Source organism: Sus scrofa, chromosome 2 (assembly GCF_054392235.1).
Source record: "Sus scrofa isolate SSC_HxYL_T2T_F1_AM1 chromosome 2, Sscrofa_HxYL_maternal_Yorkshire_Landrace_v2.0, whole genome shotgun sequence".
Lineage (NCBI taxonomy): Eukaryota > Metazoa > Chordata > Mammalia > Artiodactyla > Suidae > Sus > Sus scrofa.
In genome coordinates, this window is record NC_139384.1 from 118,923,185 (window position 1) to 118,946,255 (window position 23,071).

Consider the following 23,071-nt stretch of genomic DNA (forward strand, 5'->3'; position numbering starts at 1 on the left):
CTTAGCGGGGCCAGGGATCGAATCTGCATCCTCATGGTTCATTACTACTGAGCCACAATGGGAACTCCTAAGAACTGACATTTTAAAAAATAAATATTTGAGAGATTTGAAAAAACAACCTTTAAATAGCTGTCTTTTTATAGTAGAAAGAGAAGTGCTTTAGTGAACTGGGTTCAAATTCCATTTCATCAGTTTTGAAATTTTTTTTTTTTTAAATCACAAGTTACTTACCTTCTTAAACTTTAGTTTTTCCATCTTTATTTATTTATTTATTTATTTGTCTTTTTGCTATTTCTTGGGCCGCTCCCGCGGCATATGGAGGTTCCCAGGCTAGGGGTCTAATCGGAGCTGTGGCCGCCAGCCTACGCCAGAGCCACAGCAACGAAGGATCCGAGCCGCGTCTGCAACCTACACCACAGCTCACAGCAACGCCGGATTGTTAACCCACTGAGCAAGGGCAGGGACCAAACCCGCAACCTCGTGGTTCCTAGTCAGATTCGTTAACCACTGCGCCACGACGGAAATTTCCAGTTTTTCCATCTTTAAAGCAGAGTCTGTAATACCTACCTGATGGTGTTATCATGAGAAATAATTATAATGGAAAGCTTCTAGAATGAAGTTAGAAGGCTCAATAAATGTTCTCTCTTTTATAAGGTTTCATGTGCTAAATATTGATTATATGTTTAAATCATTTGAATGTTTTTGTATAGTTGAAAGACAGAGGTAATGGGTTTATATTTACCTAATCAGTATATTGTTTAACAGTTTTCCTGGCGTTCATCCTGGAAAAAAAAAAACCCACAGCTGGTTACTTATATCAGGGATATAATGATTTTATTACTTTGAGAGTTTTATTGTTCCAGTTTTCGTAACATTGTTGCCTTTTTTTTAAAAAAAGAGTTTCTCATCAAAGGTTTGGTTGTAGTTAACTATGTGATTACATGTTAGCATAGTCTTAAATTCTTAAACCAACTTTTGCTTACAGCATGGAATTTAAATTTAAGGTACTATGCATTCTTGGTGACCTGGTGTAAAAATTAACCTGTATTTTTGAAACACAATTTTGTAATCACCTAAATAAGCTATCTTTCTCCATGCTATAATGGGTTTATAATGCTTTGATAAAGGCCACTGTCCAATCAATTCATCAATATATTACATATCTAGTTTTTTTAATAAAAAAAGCTTATCCATTTATCTATGAAGACTCAAATTTTATTTAGAATGTAATATTTAGTTTCATAGTTAGAAAAACAGATGTTTGAAGGTTGAAAGACTCTCTAGAATCACAATTTAATGGGATTAAAACTTAATGACAAGAAAGTGGCAAGAAAGATACATAATTATTTCTAATCATCTGGAAGGCATAAACCTGAGAATTTTTAATCCTAGTTCTGGCCTTAGGTGGATCAATAACCTTTCTGTGAAAGTTTTTATTTCTGTAAAAAAAGATACAGTACCAATTATACTCGCAGCGTAATTGTAAGAAGAAAATGAAGTAAAACAAAAGTGTGCTTATTTATACTAAGCAGCCCAAAGGAGACAGCCCTTGGCCCTTAGTCATCTTTGAGATTTGGCTTCTCCCACTGAACCATCGAAATGACCCTTAGAAACTTGAACTCTCAACCTAATTCTAGAAACCAAACTGTAGTACCAGAACACTTCAGAACAAAATCACTGGTACTTTCTACAGTTGCAGAAAAAAGAATAAATTACTTTTTGCTATTCTTTGTTCTACTGAACTGTGACCTTCAGAGCTTTCAGAAGAAGGCTAATTATTGATCTGATATACACCATATTTTTTAATGTGCTTATGTTTAAAAAGAAGGGTTTTACCTTCTTTTCTTCTAACTGAATTATTATTTATCTTGAAAATGGTGCATAAATAAAATCCTAAATCAGAGTGTGATGGTGCATGGTAGACACTGATGCAGTGTGTACCATAGACTCTCCTAAAGTAATTTTGAAGGATACTGTTTACTTTGGAGGATCTATGTCATCTCTTCTCTCTTTTTAAACTGACTTTGCCATAACAGAAAAGAAACATTTGAAATCTGAACACATTCTTATTATTAGAGAATTTATAAGCCAAGATATATAAATTGATTGAAGAAAGACATTTCCAAGTTATTTTGTCATTTGAAATTACACAACTGATATAAGAGCAAGAATTACAATATGGTTCTGATCAATTCTGAGTATAAATGTAGTTCCCTTTATTCTGTATATGTAGATTAGGTTTTTTTTTAATCAAAAAAAAACCTTGCTGAATTTGACATACATGTTTATGCCTATAACTTATCTATTCCAAAAATAACTTGAGGTGGCTTATAACAAAATGCAAAATAAAATAAAACCCCAAATTAGAAGTACAAATTTACGAGAACTTCTGTTTGGTTTGCATTTCATTGCAACCTCTGAATCCATCCATTAGATTATTTCTTTTATAAGTATATGCTTAGCTACTTTATTTTTTAATTTTTTTTTATCTTTTGTCTTTTCAGGGCCACACTCACAGCATATGGAGGTTCCCAGGCTAGGGGTCAAATAGGAGCTGTAGCCGCTGGCCTACGCCATAGCCAGAGCAACGCCAGATCTAAGCTGCTTCTGTGACGTACACCACAGCTCACAGTAACGCCAGATCCTTAACCTACTGAGCAAGGCCAGGAATCGAACCTGTGTCCTCATGGATGCTAGTCAGATTCATTTTTGCTGAGCCACGATGGGAACTCCTGCTTAGCTACTTTAAATTCACTTTTGTTTCATATTTGCTTCTAAGTCATTAGTTGCTCATATTGCTTTAAATGATCTGTGAGGCATTAGTCAGACTGCCTATGTTTAGATTGCATGTCCTGCACTTGTTAGTGCAGGTGGTCACTATTTAAAGTGGAAAGGGCAGATTTTTTTCAGTAAAAACTATTGCAAATAATGAGGCAGTCCAACATAAACCGAATTCAGTTTTGCTGAAACAAAAAGCAAGAGACATTATTTTAAAGGCTGGGTTGCTAATGGAAAGACACTGAGAAGTGTTGGGTGTGGGGACTGGTCCATGTGGCCATCTGGGTTTGTTGATTGGCACTTACCTAGAGGAAAAACAAATTTCTCCTATCTTTATGACAGGAGGCAGTGATATAACTTAGAGCAAGGCATCCACTGGCTGAGAACTAGGGCAGAATTATCTCCTTGAATGTGAGAAGACAGTTCTAAGTGGTAAAAGAGTTACAATTCAAAGAGACAGAGGAAGGATTCATAATTGCCAGCTTTCTAAACTGCACTAAGAGGAATTCAGGAGTCTGTCCACCTATTACCAGGTTTTGGCTGGAATGAACAGTAAAGTTACTTAACCTTGATTTGCCTCATTTTCCTCATCTATTAAAATGGTGACAATAATAGTACCTGTATTGTGGGAATGTGTTTTAAGGATTAAAGGAGTTAATGCTTGTAAAGCACTTAGAGTAGTGTTGCCACAGTAAACTCTCAATAAATGCTAGTTATTACTCTTATTACCTTTAAAGGAGTCAATAGTAGTATGTATCTACCATATTGGATCATTTTTGTTATTAAATGATATAGTACATTTAAAACATTGAGAACTGTTGGATAGAAATAATATTAGTAGCAGCAGCAGCTATAGTAGTCACTCAATATCTTTTAGACCTGAATTGCTCATAGCTCAGGATGACCAAATGGGTTTATTTGTTTATTTCTGTTAAAATAGAGTTCATATGTTTTGTAATTCAGAGGTTGGAAAAATATTTGTGAGCAATCTGGTACATGATTATAAGATCTTTAAGCATTTTTTGCCAGCATATTTCTTGGATCATGGATACAGAGCTCACATCTCCAGCATGTATGTGGCTTAACTTAACTGCATGTCCTTATCGTGCAACCTTCAACATTTCCCAGTCCATTCTTCTTATCAAAATAAGAGTGAATCTAAGTTATTATAAAGCCCTTTAAGAAATGAAACGATTTGCTCAAATAGAAAAATGGCCTATACAAAAGTAGAAATAAAGACTGAATCATATTTTTGTAATTTTTCTAATTTTAAGACACTTCTTTGATGTGTATTTGAACCTCCTTGCTTCCTACCTGATATAGAAGTAAAAAAAGAGCTACAAATTTTGCAATTTTTGGTGCTAACCAGTAGGTGTAGGAAACCCAGATGATCTCTTTTCATATTTGTGGAGTCTCTAGATTCCAGCACTGTGCACTTATAATCCATGAAGTCTGAATTACTAAATATGTTCAGACTCTATTTGTATTGGGTATATTATCTACCATAGCACATACTTCACTATGTATGGATTTTCATTACAGAAGTGGAATGCATAGATCAACAGATGCCCATCCTCCTTAATTTGCAGCATTTATACTAAAAGTTCTTGATGTCAGTATATTTGATAAAGGAAAATGGCAACTTAGATAAGAGACTACTAACTGGAGAAGAAAGAATAACGAGCTAATAACGAGTTGATTTCTTCAGTTCAACACATAAAATTTGGGTACTTGTAAAGTGATTCAGAAATTCAGTATTTAATTATGCAAATAACAAAGATGGTCAAGACTAACTCCTACCATTTTAAAGTCAAATGCATTAAATTGTTTTACTCTTCCTATAGAAGCATTTAAAATGTCACTTTTTAATGGTGACAATACTAGAAATATCACTCATATAATTGATTTTATAAGTAAGATTTGACATCGTTTAGGAAGGAATTGTAGAAAAATGTTTAGATAAGCTCTAGACTTAGCCTTTTCATTAAGCTGTCACCAGCATTTGACAGACAACTTTACCTCAGTGGACCAATAGTTCTTTTTTAGCCATAGGTCTGTACTTTAACAAGTTATTATTTCTTCTTTACTAACAGCAATCTAATTGGAATTTTGTATCTTTTTTCTTTAATAGTCTGATACATACTTCTGCATGTCAATGCGTTTGCCAGTGGATGAGGAAGCCTTCGTGAGTAAGTATTAATTGGATGGTGTGGAAGGGTGGCATCTTAAAGGAAAGGCAGCTATTTGAAATCCGTGAAAGGTTCTCTTTGCTGGTTATGAGCATATTAATCTTTTACTGTCAGTTTGTAAAATGCATTTATAATGCCTAATGCAGAAACAAGTGAGCCATTGAGAGACAAGATTACAACCTGTATCTGGAGAGACTCGTGAGTAATAGTAGTTAAGGAGTTGCATGCAGATGTCAACGGCCTCCAATATCATGTGGTCCCATTTGTAGAATATTGGCTTTCTGTCTGTGGCTGGATGTTTAATTCTGCTCTGCTCAACAGACTCTTTATTTACCTCCTGGTTCATGCTATGATTCTCCTGCACTTAACATCAGCATTGGGGAATGTAAGATTTTACCTGTTTGATAGGTATATGGATAGGAAGGAAGGAAGGAAAGAAAGAGAGAAGGAAGGAAGGGAAAGAGGGAGGGAGGGAGGACAGAAGGAGCATCTGTCCTGTTGTCTTTATCGCAGAATAGGAGGACTCTCAAATGATCCTTCCCCAGCTGAGCCTTTAAATCAGATAGGGAAAGTGACAAAGCACCATCTGTTTTCATCTGGTTTGTTTTATTTTAAACATCCCTTATGACAGATTTTTAACTGTTTAGGGAAGACATGAAATTGGTAAATTATTCATGGAATTCCCCCCCTCCCTTACTTTTCTGGTTCGAGAAGTTGACTTTGGAGAGAAAGTGATGGTAATGAAAGTTGTACTTTGGTCTCTTGAAACTAATCTTCAAGTGGGCTGTCTGTAATGGCTATTGTGTGAATTGTAGAATGTGTACAATAGCCTTGGGGCCATCTGAGGAAGAATTTTCATGAGGTGTTCACCACAGGAAAATACGTTATAGATCTGCAAAGCCAGAACAGTGTGCATCTATTTTTTTCACACATTTTGGTGGCAATCACAGCAGAAAATACCACCTGTAACAACACTGTAAATGAAGCTGGCTCCATAGCTAATTCTTAAAAGTAAGTCAGACCTTAGAAAGCTGAGCATTACCTGACTATAGCTACTTTATATAATAACTCAGCATTACCAGGAAAAAGTTAGGAAATGTGGTGCTTCCAGATCCTGAACTTTAACTTTACAGGGAGAAAAATAATTTAAGTTCCTAATTGTAGGGCTTTCAGTAACACGAGAAGCAATTTAGGTTATAAATGCAGAAATAAATGATAACAGTAAAGTTTTCCTCAATTTCATATCCACGTATTCGGCAGCCTAGGAGAAAATAATGTTTACTCATAAAAAGGAATTTTAGGGAGTTCCCGTCGTGGCGCAGTGGTTAACGAATCCGACTAGGAACCATGAGGTTGCGGGTTCGGTCCCTGCCCTTGCTCAGTGGGTTAACGATTCGGCGTTGCCGTGAGCTGTGGTGTAGGTTGCAGACGCGGCTCGGATCCCGCGTTGCTGTGGCTCTGGCGTAGGCCGGTGGCTACAGCTCCAATTCGACCCCTAGCCTGGGAACCTCCATATGCCGCGGGAGCGACCCAAGAAATAGCAACAACAAAAAGACAAAAGACAAAAAAAAAAAAAAAAGGAATTTTACCTGAGGTTTTTCTTTACTAATTTTATATTTTCCTTGTCCAAGTTCAGGGGTAGACTTGGTTCTTCCTGTTTTTTGACAAGAAGGCCACTCTACACACCTATATAAATAGAATAGTTGTGTTCCAGAGAGGTATTATGTGTCTCACATTAATAGGTTACTGGTTTGTTTCTGGAGGTGGTGGTAGGGTATGATTTCAGAGCCGGTGACTTTCAGGCCTATAAATATGTATCCTGGAATGTACTAATGCTCTCCTAATGTAAATATGCTTATTTTCACATAATTTAATATTGAAATTATAAGTCAATATATTCAGTCAAGAAAAATATGCATAGGAAAAACATAAAGGGCTCTGTTAGAACCAGGGTGCTAAACAGTCTGCATTTTCTTAGGCAGCTCTCATCTAAGATTAAATTGTTCCTCGTTCTGAGGTCCTTGAGGGATCTTATAGGAATAATAACTATTTTCAGTATTTCTTCTTTACATGATTGTCGAGAAGCTTGCATGCATACTAAAGATTTGATCACCTGTTCAGAACAGGATTGTTTCATCTTCACTGTTAGTCTTTGAAGACTACCCTCAGGAGGTCTGTGGTTACCATTGTTTGCATAATCTAGCAGCCACATAAGTTCAGATGGAGGCAAAATAGAGCTGGAAAATTGAAAACCAAAGAGAAGTACCAAACAATTACTCATGTAAAGGAATAAGTAAGGGAAGATTTGCATGTATAATCTCACTAATTCTTAGGACAACACTGTAGGTTGTCCCATCTTATAGAGAAACAGAGACAGGATCATCTGCTTCTGTGATTTAATCAGGACCTAGAATGATAGTCTGTCCTATTACAGGAATATATGTTCCTATAATCAGCCCACCACCAGCCATCACTGACTGAAGATTTGAAGCCAAGCATATTTAAGCCATTTCACAGAAAAAGAAACAGAAGAGGTTAAGGAACATGCCCAAGGTTTTTACTATATATTGCTCCCTTGGCATATGCTATTTAAATCATAACAGATTTGGATGTGGGGATAGTGGTACAGGGAAGGAAAAGAAGAAGCAATCAGATGGGTAGAAGGAGCTGAAATATCACAATAGCATGTCACTGGCTTCCTCACATTGAATACAGTTATTCTTTCATTCCCTTACCTTCACTCCCTACTGGAAACATTTTAGTCTGTTCTGCCAAAAGGTAAAATAAACCTCAAACTATCTTGTAAAACAAAACCCAATACATGTGAAGATTTCAACATCTGCGGTAGAAAAAAGGCCTTGGGAAATACAGGTTACATGTTGGGAAGGTGATGATACATAGCTTATCAGACTCCCAAAGTGAGTTTTACTTGTGGGGTAACTAAGGCTTTTCCATGAATGAAACATTGGCCTTTTTGTGGGTTGTCTGAAATTCTGGGTCTCAGGGGGCTTTATTATTAAGATTAAAACATGGTCGAAATGAAGATTTGTAAGACCTATAAAACTTGGTTCATTGTTTTCTGAAGACACCATTTTATACCCTCTGTTTTCATTATCTGCGCCTTTAAATTTTTTGAATGCCAGCAGGATATGTGCCACAGGATATGGTAGGGACTCAGCAACTTCTTGCTTAATACATGAGAGAACACTAAAAAAGTGTTTTATTTTGTTTTCTAAGGCAATGTATTAAATAGGAGTCAATTTACTCTTTCATCTTAAATTATACTTGTTTGAATATAAGGGAATGATTTTTTTTAAAGAAAAGTCACTTGTTTGTAAATTCAACAAACGTAAGAAATTCTGCTGTGTGACATTTATTGGGCTAGGCAACACGGGGTGTGAGGTATGATACAAATTCAAGGAAATCACACCCTGGCAGGATTCTAGATGAAAAGGACTTTCTCCTTTTGCTTTCCAAATTTCTGAAGAAAATCACAAAAGGCAGACTGCTTATTTGGAGTAAAACCAGAGTTCCCGTTGTGGCTTGTGGTGGCTCAAATCTGGCTTTGCTGTGGCTGTGGTGTAGGCCGGTAGCTACAGCTCAGATTTGACCCCAAGCCTGGCAACTTCTATTTGCCTTGTGGCCCTAAAAAGCAAAAAAAAAAAAAGTGGTGGAGAGGAGTAAAACGAATTCTCTCAATGGTGTTAAAAGCTTAAATTACATTTGGATATTCACTATTTTGGCTTTATGCTTGTGTGACTAATCATGTAACTCATTTTAAATAAACATACTTCTTAATTTTGATAAAATACTTCTGAATCACAACTGTCATGGAATTTTATGTGCATATGCCTGCCATATGAGCATGCACAACATGTTTGATGTGTTTATATGCTGGCATTGAATATTAAATGTGAACTAAAGTAGGTATTTGAGAAAATACACCAATGAAAAGTATAATTTTTATATTTTGAACAAAATCATAGCGTTCGCTAGAGCACTGCAGTTATTTGTTGTTTTTAGAAGAAACCACAGAATTGGAATGGGTGAGGGTATGATAAAATCTGCATTTGACCACTGAACTGTGATGCTGTCTAAAAGGTGTTTTACAGACACTCAGAAGAATTGGGTCTGACAGCAGCCCACTCAGCCAAGAAATTTGACTGTCATCTCCATCCACTTGCTTTCCCTCACATGGATGACCAGTAAATAAATGTGTCTTTTCCTTAGTGAGTGATGGCTGGTCCCTATCTATCAAATTACACTACACAAATGAGATAGAAGCCATTGAATTTAGAAATAGATGAAAATTAACCCAATGATTCTTTGCTTTTTGTTTTCTTGGGCTTCTGTCTTGAATGCAGAATGATTTCTACTGCAGAATTGTGCAATTAGACTTGACTGTTTCTTTTAAATAAGCCATGTTAAGGTGATGTTGGAATGCTTCAAAAATGGCCAGGACAATCTAATTTTGATCATTCTAATGGGTCAACTACATAATATGACTATAAAGACCAAGGTCTGGCAGGGTGTACTGCTCATTTACCCACATATAATGACTTATGACTTTGACAGCAGTAAATAGAAGGGTGTGTGTTTGTGTGTGTTTGTCCCCATCCCCATGCAATCACTCTGTCACCTTTCTGCTTCCAATTAGTTGACTACACATGCTTTCCTTTCTCTCTTCACTTGGCTTTTCTCCAGCATGAATAATTTAGTGTCTGTCTTCCACATAACCCATTGGGTACCTTCCAAGCAGACACCCTCGGAGGCTATTTTCGTTTCTTAGTGAAAGCTACTTGGAGAGAGCTGAGATAGCATAAATAAGATAACACTGTACTGGAGGTCTCTGATGAGTAGATAAAGCCTAATTTGCTTGGTCATAATCATGAAGGAGAAGCTGTTTCTATTTACTCTGTGTCAGGGTCTTTCTTGAATGTCTGCTATCCTTTGGTCACCCATGTACCCACATTTCCAGCCCCTAATCCCCCCCAAGTTTTGTCAGGTAGCAAAAAAGGAAGGGAGGAGTAAGAACCATTTCATTGTATTTTAAAGAGAGAGATAGGAATATCCTCAATTTGATGCATGTAGAGATCAACAAAAAGTAACTGACATGTTGATAAAGCTTTTTTAGTGAGGTAATAACAAAAAAACCAAGGAGATTCAGTGTGTAAACGTCCTTCCGTGTCTCAGGGTTCTTGACATGCTGACAGTCATTCTGAAGTAGCCGTTTCAGCTATTTCAGTGAGGACAATTTCAGGGGCCAACTCTAAAAAGACTATTGTGAACTGATGTAGTCGGAGAAAATTTCATTAGAGAGATGGCAAGGTTTGATCTGGATCTGGAAAGACAGTTTGTTGGGTCTGCAGAGGGGGAAGAGTATTCCAGCTGCTGGCTGTTTGAGCACTGAAGGGCCATCTGGGCACGTGTTTGAGTCTCAACACTTGCTGGCTACATAGCTGTGGGTGGCTACTCAGCATCTCTTTCCTCCAGGCTGATGTTTGAGGGGAAAAGAACCAGGCTCATAGGGTTGTTGTGAGCAGTAAATGAGCCATGTCCAGGATAAGCCCTCAGTAAATGTTAGTGGATATGGTTACTAGGTGAGGAGGACAGCGCGTGAGAGCACTGAGTGTGTGTTGGAGATAGTACTGTTGGAAACGTGGTAGAATTGGAGACTGCTGACGGCAGCAATATCATGGAGAGGCAGGAAGAGGAATGTGGATTTGATTCTGTAGGAAATTAATAGGAGATTATAGAGATGACATTACAAAAACAGGGCTTAATGAAGCTTGTGCAATTTTACCTTGCATAGCCTAGCCAGAGTCTATTTATTGATTATTTAGTTGGTTCTGGCATAAACCAGAAAGTTCCTTTTTTAAAGGTATATCGTCTACAAGTTTATTTCTTTTTTCTGTTGAAATTCCTTTATTGAGCAGTAAATTTCATTTTAAATTTGTGTTCAATTTATAGGCTTGGTCAAGTGTCTTATTTCTTAGTTAATTTGGCAAGAGTAGTTTAAAGTCCTCATAAACCAGGTGAAGGATTCTTTCTGAATGGTAGGTACATCACAATCCAGGCTAGCACGACCTAACGACAATTTCTTTATTAAACTTTCTGATTAAAAATGTTCAAGCAGAGCTCTTTATTTTAGTGTAGAATTGCTTTATGGTTTGCGGGAAGCTAGCAAAAGATGATAAAATATGCCACTGTCGTGGGTTTTCAACTTGCTGCCAAATGCACTCTGCTACTGTGAACTTTACATTTGTCTGAACTTTCCTCACCCATCCAACTCCAAGATTATGAACATTAAGTTTGATCTTATCCTACACTTAAATCACAGTTTAGAGCATTATCTTCTGTTCCCGTGAATGATTTTTGAAGTATATTCCTTTTTTTGGAGGGGGGAAATAAAGAAATGTTTATGGGAGTGATATAAAGATGGGGGGCAGTAATTTGTTTAAATTTTGACAACTCTTTTACATTATTGTTTCTTGAACCTTACACCTCTCTATTTTCTCAGTATTGAAAATGGCTTGAAAGCACAAGGATTGTTAGAATGCCGACTCCATTGCAGACATGAACATAATTCCAGAGGCTCCATTTGTACACTTACTTGAGACCTTAGCCGTAAAATGATTTTAGGTGATACAGCTAAAATTGCCTGATGTAATGTGGAGTTGCAGTGATCTCTTTGAATAAAACAATTCTAAAGGATCAACTCATTTTTGCCTTCAAAAACGTTCATAAATTCATTTTAAAAGAGACCTTCTTTTTATTGTTTACCCTGTATGTTTAAAAGAGCTATACAATCCAAGGTGATGAGATGAGTTAACTAAATTCTGAGTATGCTCACGTAGTAGAATATAAACGTTGACTGTAGTCAGAATCACCTCTGATTCACCTGTGGAATTTTGCAAATATATACTTGCCTGGAACTGTAGGAGAAAATGTCCCAATAAAATGTAGAAAGGGGAGACCCCGGCCATGATGACTAAGCAAAGTCTAGCCAACTGCCCCAACCAGTCCTCCCCCATGCATCTGCTTCTGTAAATTTGTTTCCGCATCTACTACCTTGCCTGACGTCACTCCAGTCCAACCAGCCAAGCTTGGACCCGGAAGACGTAGCCCATAAAAGCCTTGTGAAACCCTTCTTCTGGGCTCAGACTCTGGAGAGCGATCTCCTCTGAGCCTGCCGGCGTAATAAAACTGAGTTCTCCAACTCTCCGAGTGCTCGCTTGGTTTCTCGCCGGGTAAAAGAGCTGATCCACTATGGCCACAGAGCTACTGGAGCTGGTACGCTACAGCCACGGGGCTGTCGCCAGAGCTGATACGCTGCAGTGCAGGGCTGCTGGGTATCTGCCGTAACAGAACAACCTGTGGAGATTTAAGTAAGATATTGATGGTGGAAGGGGCCGGCCTGATCTAGAACCGACCCTGAGCACCTCTGTTTTTAACAAACCCCATAGGGTAAATCTAATACATAGCACTAGCTGAAAAGTACCATTGACAAAAATTGTTTAATAACATGTAAAAATATCCACATATATGAAATAGACCATTTATATGATTCCACTGGGAGGAAAAAAGAAACAAAGTTAACAGTTTTCTCAGACGATATATACTACAGGCAACAATTCAGGAATGCCTGAGTTCTGGCGATCCAAGCTTAGTCTGCATTTCCAAGTCAGTTCTTTTTCATTCGATAGGTTAATTATCATGGTCTGTAATATTTCTCTACTTACTGTATTTAGCTCAAAAGGGTGTTCCTCCCATTTCGAGTGGTATTTTAGGGATGGTTATATGTGTACATAGATCCTAAATTGCATGTTCCCTCACCTGGCTACATAGTTCTTTGAAATATTTCCACATCCTTGGTCTGGCAGATACATCAAAATTTGACATGCAAACATGGATATCCATTTGGAAAGGAAAAATGGAGAGAAAGCCAAGTGCTAAATGAAATTCTCTCCTAGGTCGCATTTTTAGAGAATTTTATGGCCCTGATTGTAGTCTGATGTTAGCTAAAAGAGGCCATAAATCCCGAACAAACTCATGCAGTTAGAACACATTTTGCTTAGAATTCCAGAAAATAGACCTAGTTATCTCTCTGTTCAATATGTCGCCCACACAGATACTTTCAAGCCTTTCATTTCATATGACATTATTCTTTGAGAAATCCTCTAACCTATGCACTTTAAGTATCATCACATTTCCTTAATTAATGGTCATGAATTACTATTTCTGGAGTCCTGGCCCTTCAAAAGTGTTTGGTTCCCAGGACTTACTCATACTTCCTTGCTTATAAAATTTTCACTGGTCTTATATATCAGGCAATCTGAACTGCTTAAACACCCATTGAGACTCAAGTACCATTTCCACTTAAGCAACTGTCATATTATTGAGTTAGCAGAGTCAATGGCACTTTTAATCTTAGCAGATATAGTATTCCCTTGCATTCTCACAAGGCTGTGTTTCTGCCTGTTTGTCACCATCCCAAGGCTGCCTTTGTTTATTCTGCCTGTCAGAATCACACACTTAAATGCAGTTGTTTTCATGATTATCCTCTAGCTCTCTTCCCCTTAAATCCTTTATTTCTTTGGTGTGTAATAGAAAAAGAAAGAAGGGCAAATTTAAGATGCGATTTTTAAATATTTTTCCATATTGTGTTTTGCAGTGTTGAAATCTCCAGCATAGTTATCTATGTATCTTATGCTCAGCAGACATTATTCTTATTCACTAGGGATGGGGCCTTCTTTAGCAAAGCCAGGAATTATAAGTAGGAGTGTCGCAAACCCAGAAAATGAGCCTGTCAGCCTAATCTTTTCCCAATTGACCTCTGCCCAGTACTGGCAGCAGGCCCTTCAATGAAATTGTCCAAGTCTTGCTTTATTTTTGCTCTATATTATGGCATCTACTGTTTGGTTTAGATTTATATTTTGATATGACATTCCTCTTGCTGGACATATTTTTCATTTTAACATGCAATGTATTTTACTTTGAGTTATAATTGTATGAATACTTTGATATTACACTCTTTCTTTGGGAAATGAAAAAGATGGATAGTTGTTTGTTTTCACTTTGTACCAATAATTTACTTAGCATTTAAATTATATCTTCAGTTTCTGGAGGAATGTATGAGTCAGTGAGGATACATTTTTTGGTAGGGAACTCAGGGATTTTCTTTTACTACCACTTAAAGATATTGATTTGTTTCTCATTATAGAAACTAAAATTAAACACATATCTAGTAAGAGTTCAATGTGGAACAAATAAGTGGTTCTTAAAATAGTATGTCAGAAGGGAACAAAAAAATCAGAAAATGTCTAGAGAGGTTATACTTTGAATAATGTTTGCCCTTTACTTTACAAAGGACAATGAGAAGATCCTCTTGCATAAGCAGGGCCCCGGGCAAAACTTTTGGCTTTCCTTCCTAATGCAAAGCCACAGAGAGTGAATGTTGTTGTATTCATGATCTGTTCCCCTCCCAGTAGGTTTCCTCTTTGTCCTTACCTGAATATTTCACTTTATAAGTTTAATGTAGCCCACTCTTTTTCCAAAAAGGGTTTTGCTTTTTTCACAGCAGTATACACACTGCATTAATGTTAAAAAAAAAAAAAAAAAAAAAAAGACGCTGTTGGGGGTCTCCTGCACAGATTCTGACAGCTCAGGGCTTTCCCTAAAACTCTGTAATGAGCCTTCTCAATGGAACTTACTGTCACCTTTGGCACTTTTGTCCACCCTCATGGCTTTACGGTTCAGTTTTTGGATGATTCCCAAACATGTAATTCTCTTCTTCCCTGAATAAGTCATATAATTCGATTCTTCTACTCAGTCGTTCCACCTGGATTTTTAGCTTAACCTCAAACTCACATTCTTTTGCATCTAACAGTTTACATTTTTTTTTTCTTTTTAGGGCTGCACTTGCAGCATATAGAAGTTCCTGAGCTAGAGGTCGAATTGGAGCTGCAGCTGCAGGCCTTTACCACAGCCACAGCAATGCCAGATCCTAGCTGCATCTGTGGCTTACACCCACAACTTACCGCAATGCAGGGTCCTTAACCCACTGAACGAGGCCAGAGATCAAACCTGCATCCTCACAGACACTATGTTAAGTTCTTAAACTGCCATACTTTGCAAGTCATGGTGCTATGGTTTTTTGTAGAACATGTTTTTATTTTATAAAATATGCATGTCTCATTTCAGCAATAAAAGGTGTTTTATTAATTTTATGAAATAGAAAGAGCTAAAAAAAATGAAGTTTTGCACACACCTAAGACTTAAGATGATTTTAAACTATATAGCATTTTTATGAGTAAAGGTGACCTGGAAACTGCCTAGTTAGAAACATTTTGAATGTGGACAGAAGGGGATGAGCAAAACCCAGACTAGGAAAGGAAGCTCATGCTCAGGATTGGCCATCAAAATAAGATAACTTATTCTTTTTTTTTTTTTTTTCCTTTTTTAAAATGCACCTATGGCATATGGAAGATATTAGGCTAGGGGTCGAATCAGAGATGGAGATGCCAGCCTTCGTCACAGCCATAGCACCATGGGATCCAAGCTGTATCTGTGACCTACACCACAACTCATGGCAACACCAGATCCTTAACCCACTGAGCAGGGCCAGGAATTGAACCTGCATCCTTGTGGACACTAGTCAGTTTTATAACCCACTCAGCCACAATGGGAACTCCAGATAACTTACTCTTAACTTTTCTTTGTTTTACCTTTGAACTCATTTTTGTCTATTTTAATGCCTTTTAACGACTATTATTGGGACAAAAAGAGAAATGACATTGTGTAAGTTTCTGTATCCTTTTAGCAAGTGCACAGTGCTCATCTAGGACAGTAATTTTTCTTCATCTATATTTTTATAATGATGCACTTGCCACTTTTATTTTATTTTCTAGTAAATTGTTTCCCCATATCATATCTGGTGACTACTGTTATTTTAAGATGGTAATAAATTTGTGTTATGAATCTTTTTGCTTATATTTTGACCATTCATCATGGCTTCTGTTTCAGTGCAATGTTGTGCAGTGTTGTACAGTACTCAGAAGCCTACCAAAATCCGGAATGAAATATGTTGTCAAGATATATTTTGGAGCTTTCATTTTATACCCATGTAATGTTCTCATTACTTTAAAAAGGAGCTTTCATTAATAAGTGTGTGAGGGTATATATGTAGTTTCAGCCTGTTTCTTATTATTTTCTCTTTTGCTATGTAATAGTTTACTGTCCTACTAAATTAAATTATCAAATCATGTTCATCCTAAGGAATAAGATGATTTGTACAACCAGGACATTCTATCATAAGAGCATCAAAACATGTTTCTTGTACAGCTGTTCTAACTGTTGAATGTTGAGGTCTCTTGACACTTGTACAGAGATGTGTAACTTGTATTCACTTTCATTATCATTTTCTCTTAACAGTTGACTTCAAACCCCGTGCCAGCATGGATACTGTCCATCACATGTTACTCTTTGGATGCAATATGCCAGCATCCACTGGAAATTACTGGTAAGGGATAATGGGTTTATAGTACAAAGGTGTGTAGAAAATATGTTTTTTATAAGTACAAAGTTCATTTTTGCACGTATTTTACAACTGATTAATAAATAAACAAATACTTGTTTTTTCAAAAAGAATATTGTTCTTTTGCATCACATGGTTATTATCATCGCTTGATTATCAGTTATTTAGTCTGCTGTGGAACACAATCATTAGTCTTTGTCACTGACTTAATACATATACATCTGTTGTCATAGTGTGTCAAGGTGCAGACAGCTTGTAAAGAGAGACTGAAATTTAAATAATGGATACTTTGATGTTTCTTTTTTTAATGTTAATGATTCATCCTCAAAGAACACTGTGGATCTGTTCATTGAGTAATCCTTTATTCCAGACACTGTGCTAGGTAATCTGTACATACCATTTAAAATGAAAATGAAAATTTAGCCTAAAGTCTTTGCAAGGCAGGTATTATTGTTCTCATTTTTCAGACAAGGAGCCTGAAGCTCAGAGATTCAGTGACTTACCCAAGGTAACCTGGCTTGTTGGTGTCATACCAGGATTGAACCCTAGGTTGTCTGGCTCCAAATCCAAAGTTATTTCCATTTTGCCACACTGCCTTCCATTTATTCAAGTAACTGTTGCAGTTTTGGAGTTTATTTTAATCACTGTGGTGAATCTTAATATCATGTCATGAACAATCAATAAATGTCTATTAAATGTCTGTTATATGCCAGAACTGTAGTAGGTGCGGTGGGATGTTCTAGGGTAAATAGATGTATTTTCTACCCCCAGAAACTTACAGCATAATTATGGCTTAAGATCCTCCCTTTCATTTTATTCTTTGACGTTCATGAAGAAGAGTGATCTTTGAAAATGGCCATGCATTTTAAGCCTCATATTTTGCACCTATAGCCAGAATCACTGCTATATATTTAACAGACCAGAATGACTGGTGTGTCCTGCTTTGCATTGGAAAGAGATCTGTTCTGTGGTGCTGCCCCTGCATAATCATGTATATGGATAGAGCTTTCTCTGTGCATTCTAATATCCATCAGGCTAATGCGAGGCATGCAGCAACTGCTTTCTAGTCATTTTATAATAAACAATTGTAATATGTATTTGGAACTGTTAAAAGCACAGGGCAATTAGCAGAAATCTCAATGGACCAAGTACCATCAAAGCATTTGTTAACAGGCTTAAGTTATTTGATGAAAGGGGCATATCGCATAGGAACTCAGCTCACATGATTGGGTTTATGTAAAAATGGAGTCAGCAAATCACAGTTAATACTCTTTGATATCAACATTCCAGTTTTTGCTTTTCAGTAAATTTTGTAAATAAAATCCTGAGATTAAAATATTATTCTGTGACAGCTTTTTATGAATCTTATTCAGCAAATCACATCTTTTTGTTTTTATGTTTTAAAAGTATTTCTTTTGGAATTAGCGATGTTTACCTTTGAATTGGAATTAGTGAAAATGGCTACAAGGGGTGTAAGCTTTTAAAATCTGTTTTAGTCTCACCTTGGTTAAAGAAAAAGAATGAAAAAATAAAACATCATTTACATGTTATTATGGCTCTAATTGTTAAGATAAATTATGTAAAATGAACTAAGTCTGGTTCACTGTTCTCATGTTAAGGGAATATCAGAGCAAACACATTATTTTGGCTCTTTTAAAATATTAATATTCTTAAATGTACTATTTTGAAATTAAGTTTTTAAAATCTATTTTCCCAAAGACTTCCAAGTTGGGGAAAGAGAGAATTCAAAGAAAAATGTAAATGAGAATGAAAACAGCATTTTTGAGTAAAGTAATTGCTGCCTGCATTTTTTTTCTCTTTTTTTTGCTAAAATTATTGCTTGAAGGGCAACATTAGTAGAGTGAATGTGTAGTGAACTGTCTAGATTCCTGAGTAAATTATTTATTCCGTGTGGGCTGTCTTTGATTTTTTCATTCTAGCAAGGCACTAATACTAGATCATTTGTAGAACTCCTCTATGCTCTAAAATTCCATAATTCTATGAATGTAAATCGCATACAAATGCTGAGTCAGATTGGAAAGGCATCATTATTAGGAGATGGAGATATGTGCCCTGGTTGACTCACCTCAAGCAGGCAGTCCACTGCTGTTTGCCATTGAGTTGCATCACTGAGTAATTAGAATTCTAAGTGACATTATACCCATGTCATTTTCAATGTATTTTTACTTATTTTTGAAATTTAATTTTATTGGAGCATATTTGATTTACAGTGTTGTATTAGTTTCAGGTGTACAGCAAAGTGAATCAATTATACCTATAAACATATCCATTCTTTTTTCCTATATAGGTTATTACAAACAATTGAGTAGGTTTTCCTGGCTGTACAGTAGGTTCTTGTTAAATAGATTTTTAAAACTCTGCCTTGGAGTACATATTCCCTGTTAATCTATAGGATTGTTATAATTGACCTTATAATCATACACTGAGGACAATAATTGATGCTGTTATTTCTCTTCTTTCAACCAAGCTGAAAGTGTTCATCAGACATATAAAAGTAGGATCTGGAGTTCCCGTCGTGGCGCAGTGGTTAACGAATCCGACTAGGAACCATGAGGTTGCGGGTTCGGTCCCTGCCCTTGCTCAGTGGGTTAACGATCCGGCGTTGCCGTGAGCTGTGGTGTAGGTTGCAGACGCGGCTCGGATCCCGCGTTGCTGTGGCTCTGGCGTAGGCCGGTGGCTACAGCTCCGATTCAACCCCTGGCCTGGGAATCTCCATATGCCGCGGGAGCGGCCCAAGAAATAACAACAACAAAAAGACAAAAAAAAAAAAAAAAAAAAAAAGTAGGATCTTTTCAGTGTATGTATGTAATATCTGTCCAATATGCAAACCAGTAGACGTGTGTTAAGTAAAATTGTTCTAGTGACCCTGGCTTCTACAATCCAGCCTTATTCTCCATTTAGAAATGGTGTAGGCTTTTTAATGCCCCAATTTGTGGTAAAATCCATGCCTCTTTAAAGCATTAGAACTCAGAGTATATTTCATGGGCTGACCATTTCAGTTGCTTCACAGAAACATCCTCTACTCCCTACCCCCAGTGCCAATCAGCCTCAGCCCAGGAGATAATCAGCGGATGTTTTCCAACTGCTTAGCCTCTTATCCTCCCTCCTGAATTATAATACTAATAACAAGAATCTATCAGTGTCAAAGGCTTGCATTATTTTTCTAAATTATTTGAGTCATGGAATTTATCACACTCATTTTACAGTTGCAAATCTATTCTTCAGTAGCTCCAAAATAGGGACAGGACATAAATGAAGATTCCCAAACTTTCACATGTAATTTCGGTTATGATGACAGTAGTGGGTTTTGATGTATAAGAATATCAAGAACACATGCACGCTTCTAAGGAAATCATTTTGGGAATACAAAGCTGTTCTAGTGAAAGAAGATAGTGAATAGGATATTTTAACACCACCTCACATTTTAAGGCAAGACAAGAAAAAATTAAACATAAAACTTTTTCTCTGCCCTTTGGCCTCCTCCCTTCCCTCTAATGTGCATTGTGCATTTGCATCATGTGTTAACCAGAACTTCCCAATGGCAGAAAAACCTGCTCAACTGTAAAGATCAATTTTTCTTCTTCTGGTGACAGCTATGTAATTCCTTAGAAGATAACATTCCTTTCTCAATCTTGCCAAGGGTCATGATGGCCCGCCACTTGCCTTGCACATGCAGACATCTTTGGTGAACAATGTCACATGTCAATATGTCATTTTCCTTAAAGATAGTAATTGGTGCAGAACAGACTGGTCAGACAACCTGAAGAGGTACTGGGCCACACGTAGTGGAAGACCTTAGCTTAAATACTTACTTATGATATTATTAATGTCACTAGCTATATTATTTGTATTCTGCCTATTTTACTAGATTATTGTTTCTTATGCTACCAAATATGTGACTGAGATTCACATAAAATTAATGATGATCAGGCGCCTTGAAATGATTGACCAAATATATAGTCTTAGAAGATCAATGATTGTAAGAGTGTAACTCTAGATATGAGAAGAAGCAGCAAGAGGAAACTGGACCATAACAGTCTACTAAGAGACAGGGTCTGGAGGCTTTTGGCTACAGGTTAAAAGGGCCTAGTCCAGAAACAGCACACTGAGTGGCCTATCAACAAAAGAGTCACCTGGTCTGGGAATGAGCATTCCTAGCATCATGGGACAATTGGTCACAAAATACCTCCCAAACCTTTCTCAGATTTAAGACCAAAAGAGAAGGGATTATAAAATAAAGAATGTTGCCCACCATCCATTTATATGAGAATCAAGTCATCAGCCATTCCAGTTGCTGACCTACAGTACACCCTGAAAGGAATTCAGGGCAAAGATCAGGATGAAGCCCTTCGTGCTCTGGGAAAGCTGGCAGAACTGGCCCTTACATAGACAATTTCAGGAGAAAACTTTCATGAACTCAGTTTGTTGCATCTTCCCATACTTAGCAAAGCCCTGAAGCCATCGAAAAGGTGTCTGTTCCTCATGACTAAATAGCACCCTTTTACCGAGATGTGTGCTTGACTACATGTACTTCCTGCACCAAAATCACTTATATACTGACCTCCCCCTTTGCCTCTTCGGAACAGTTTTCAGAGATCCCTGAGAGACTGTCTCCTGGGTTAGAAACTTCAGTTTGGCTCCAGTAAAATTTTCCATTTCTTTCTTAGACTATTAATTTTTTTGTTGACAACCGAAACATCAAGCTCAGATTTCCTCTCTTTTCTGTTTGTTAGCTAGAATTTCCTCCTGTTTTCACTTTAATGTTCTATTTTCATTGCCAGCAAGTTGGCATATAAGTGTATGTCTCTAATAAAGTAAACATTTTTCTCCTGAAATTATGAAGTTATAATTCATCCCCTGTCTTCAAGCAGCACTTTTAATATGAAGGCAGAGAGCTATTCTGATGATGTTTCACTGTTGTGCTGCCCTCCTTTGCTCTTTGTAATTGCCTCTTTCTACTGTTCATTAAAATATATTTACAGTTATATTAAGTTTACATGGAAATAGTAGACACAGCATGAAGCAGTTTTCATTATGTAGTCATTTTAATTTTGAAGTTTTTTTTTCCTCTCCACATATTCCAGTCTTTTGTGTCTCATTCCAAATTAGCAACTCACACTGGTAATGTGTCTAGTTAATTATATGCATGTGCATTTAAATTGCATACATTGATGTGAACCTTTTAATATACTGCAGGGTGGTCCCTTTATAGTTAGAGTGGGCCTGGTGCTCAATTCTAAATTAACATACCTCTCAAGGATGCAAATAAGGACTAGCTGATGAAAAAGCAGCCACTCTGCTGGCCCATGTCAGGAAAGCAGCAATATCTGTCAGATGTAACCTGCATGCCTTCTTTCCCAGGCTTTTAAAGGAGGAGACAATTAACTGCATCTAGGGACCAGGAGGAAGTAATAGCACCAAGATTGGAGCAAGCATAGCAATAGCAAGATTATGTTGGACTCCATTTGTGTTTGCAGACTTAATTCAAAGTATGGCAGTTCTAAGTCCCCCAGATTTGTTGTCTGAGTATGAGCCATAACTGAGTAGATGATCTTTGGGGCTTTTTAGGGTCAGTAAAGAAATGAGGTACTGAAAACTAGGTAATTTAGATATTAAAAAAATTTATGAATCCTGTGAAATCAGATTGTTATGATCATTATACAACTACAGATGTGATAAATTCATTTGAGTAATAAAAAAAATTATGCCCCCTCTCTTCCATGAAAATATGGTAAATTTTAGGAGATGTTAGAAATTGAAATATCCATTTATCTAGTCAATGAATACTTTTATTCTATTTTTACCCTAACAATCAAATTTTTAAAACAAAATAATGAGTGGTTAGCTACACAGACTTTCAGGCTTTGAAAATCATGATGTTTTGTTCATACAAATTGTTTTGTCATTTGGTGTGATTCTGGAGCACTGTCTTTCTCTTTGTGATATGAGATTGTATAGTCTTTTTTTGCTTTTATTTTATTTTATTTTTTTGGCTTTTTAGGGACACACTCATGCATATGGAAGTTCCCAGGCTAGGGGTCCAATCAGAGCTACAGTTGCCAGCCTATACCACAGCCACAGCAATGCAAGATCCAAGCCGTGTCTGAGACCTACACCACAGCTTATGGCAATGCCAGATCCTTAACCCACTGAGCGAGGCCAGGGATTGAACCTGCATCCTCATGGATTCTAGTCCAGTTTGCCACTGCTGAGTCACAACAGGAATTCCCAAGGTTACATAGTCTTACACACTTTCTGTTCCAATGCGCACAGGACTTAGGGCTTAAGGCAACTTTTGACCGAAAACCCCAAGACTGTGTTTTCTCACTATTGGGTGATTTAAGTAAATGGGCTTCTTCTGTATTATGCCTTGTAATTTGACATGATCTTCTATGTGGAGCTAAAATTATGGTTTTCAGTCTTGGGCAATTAATATTTGATTTGAAAGCTATTTCTAATGATGCTGATGACCAACTGCATAAGCTTCTTTACAAATCTAAGGGGGCTTCTACATCTTGTTGAATCATTTTTGAAAAGAAGAATCCCA

At 37.0% G+C, this 23,071-nt stretch overlaps 1 protein-coding gene across 12 annotated transcripts in view; it reads left to right on the forward strand.

The window, feature by feature from the left end:
• Positions 1-23,071, forward strand: part of PAM (peptidylglycine alpha-amidating monooxygenase) — a 156,731-nt gene that overhangs the window by 29,294 nt on the left and 104,366 nt on the right. For all 12 annotated transcript variants that reach the window (XM_021084551.2, XM_021084556.2, XM_021084559.2 and 9 more), the window contains exons 3-4: positions 4,910-4,967; positions 16,401-16,488. In XM_021084551.2, the coding sequence (XP_020940210.2) occupies positions 4,910-4,967; positions 16,401-16,488 (146 nt within the window). The remainder of the gene's footprint in view (positions 1-4,909; positions 4,968-16,400; positions 16,489-23,071) is intronic.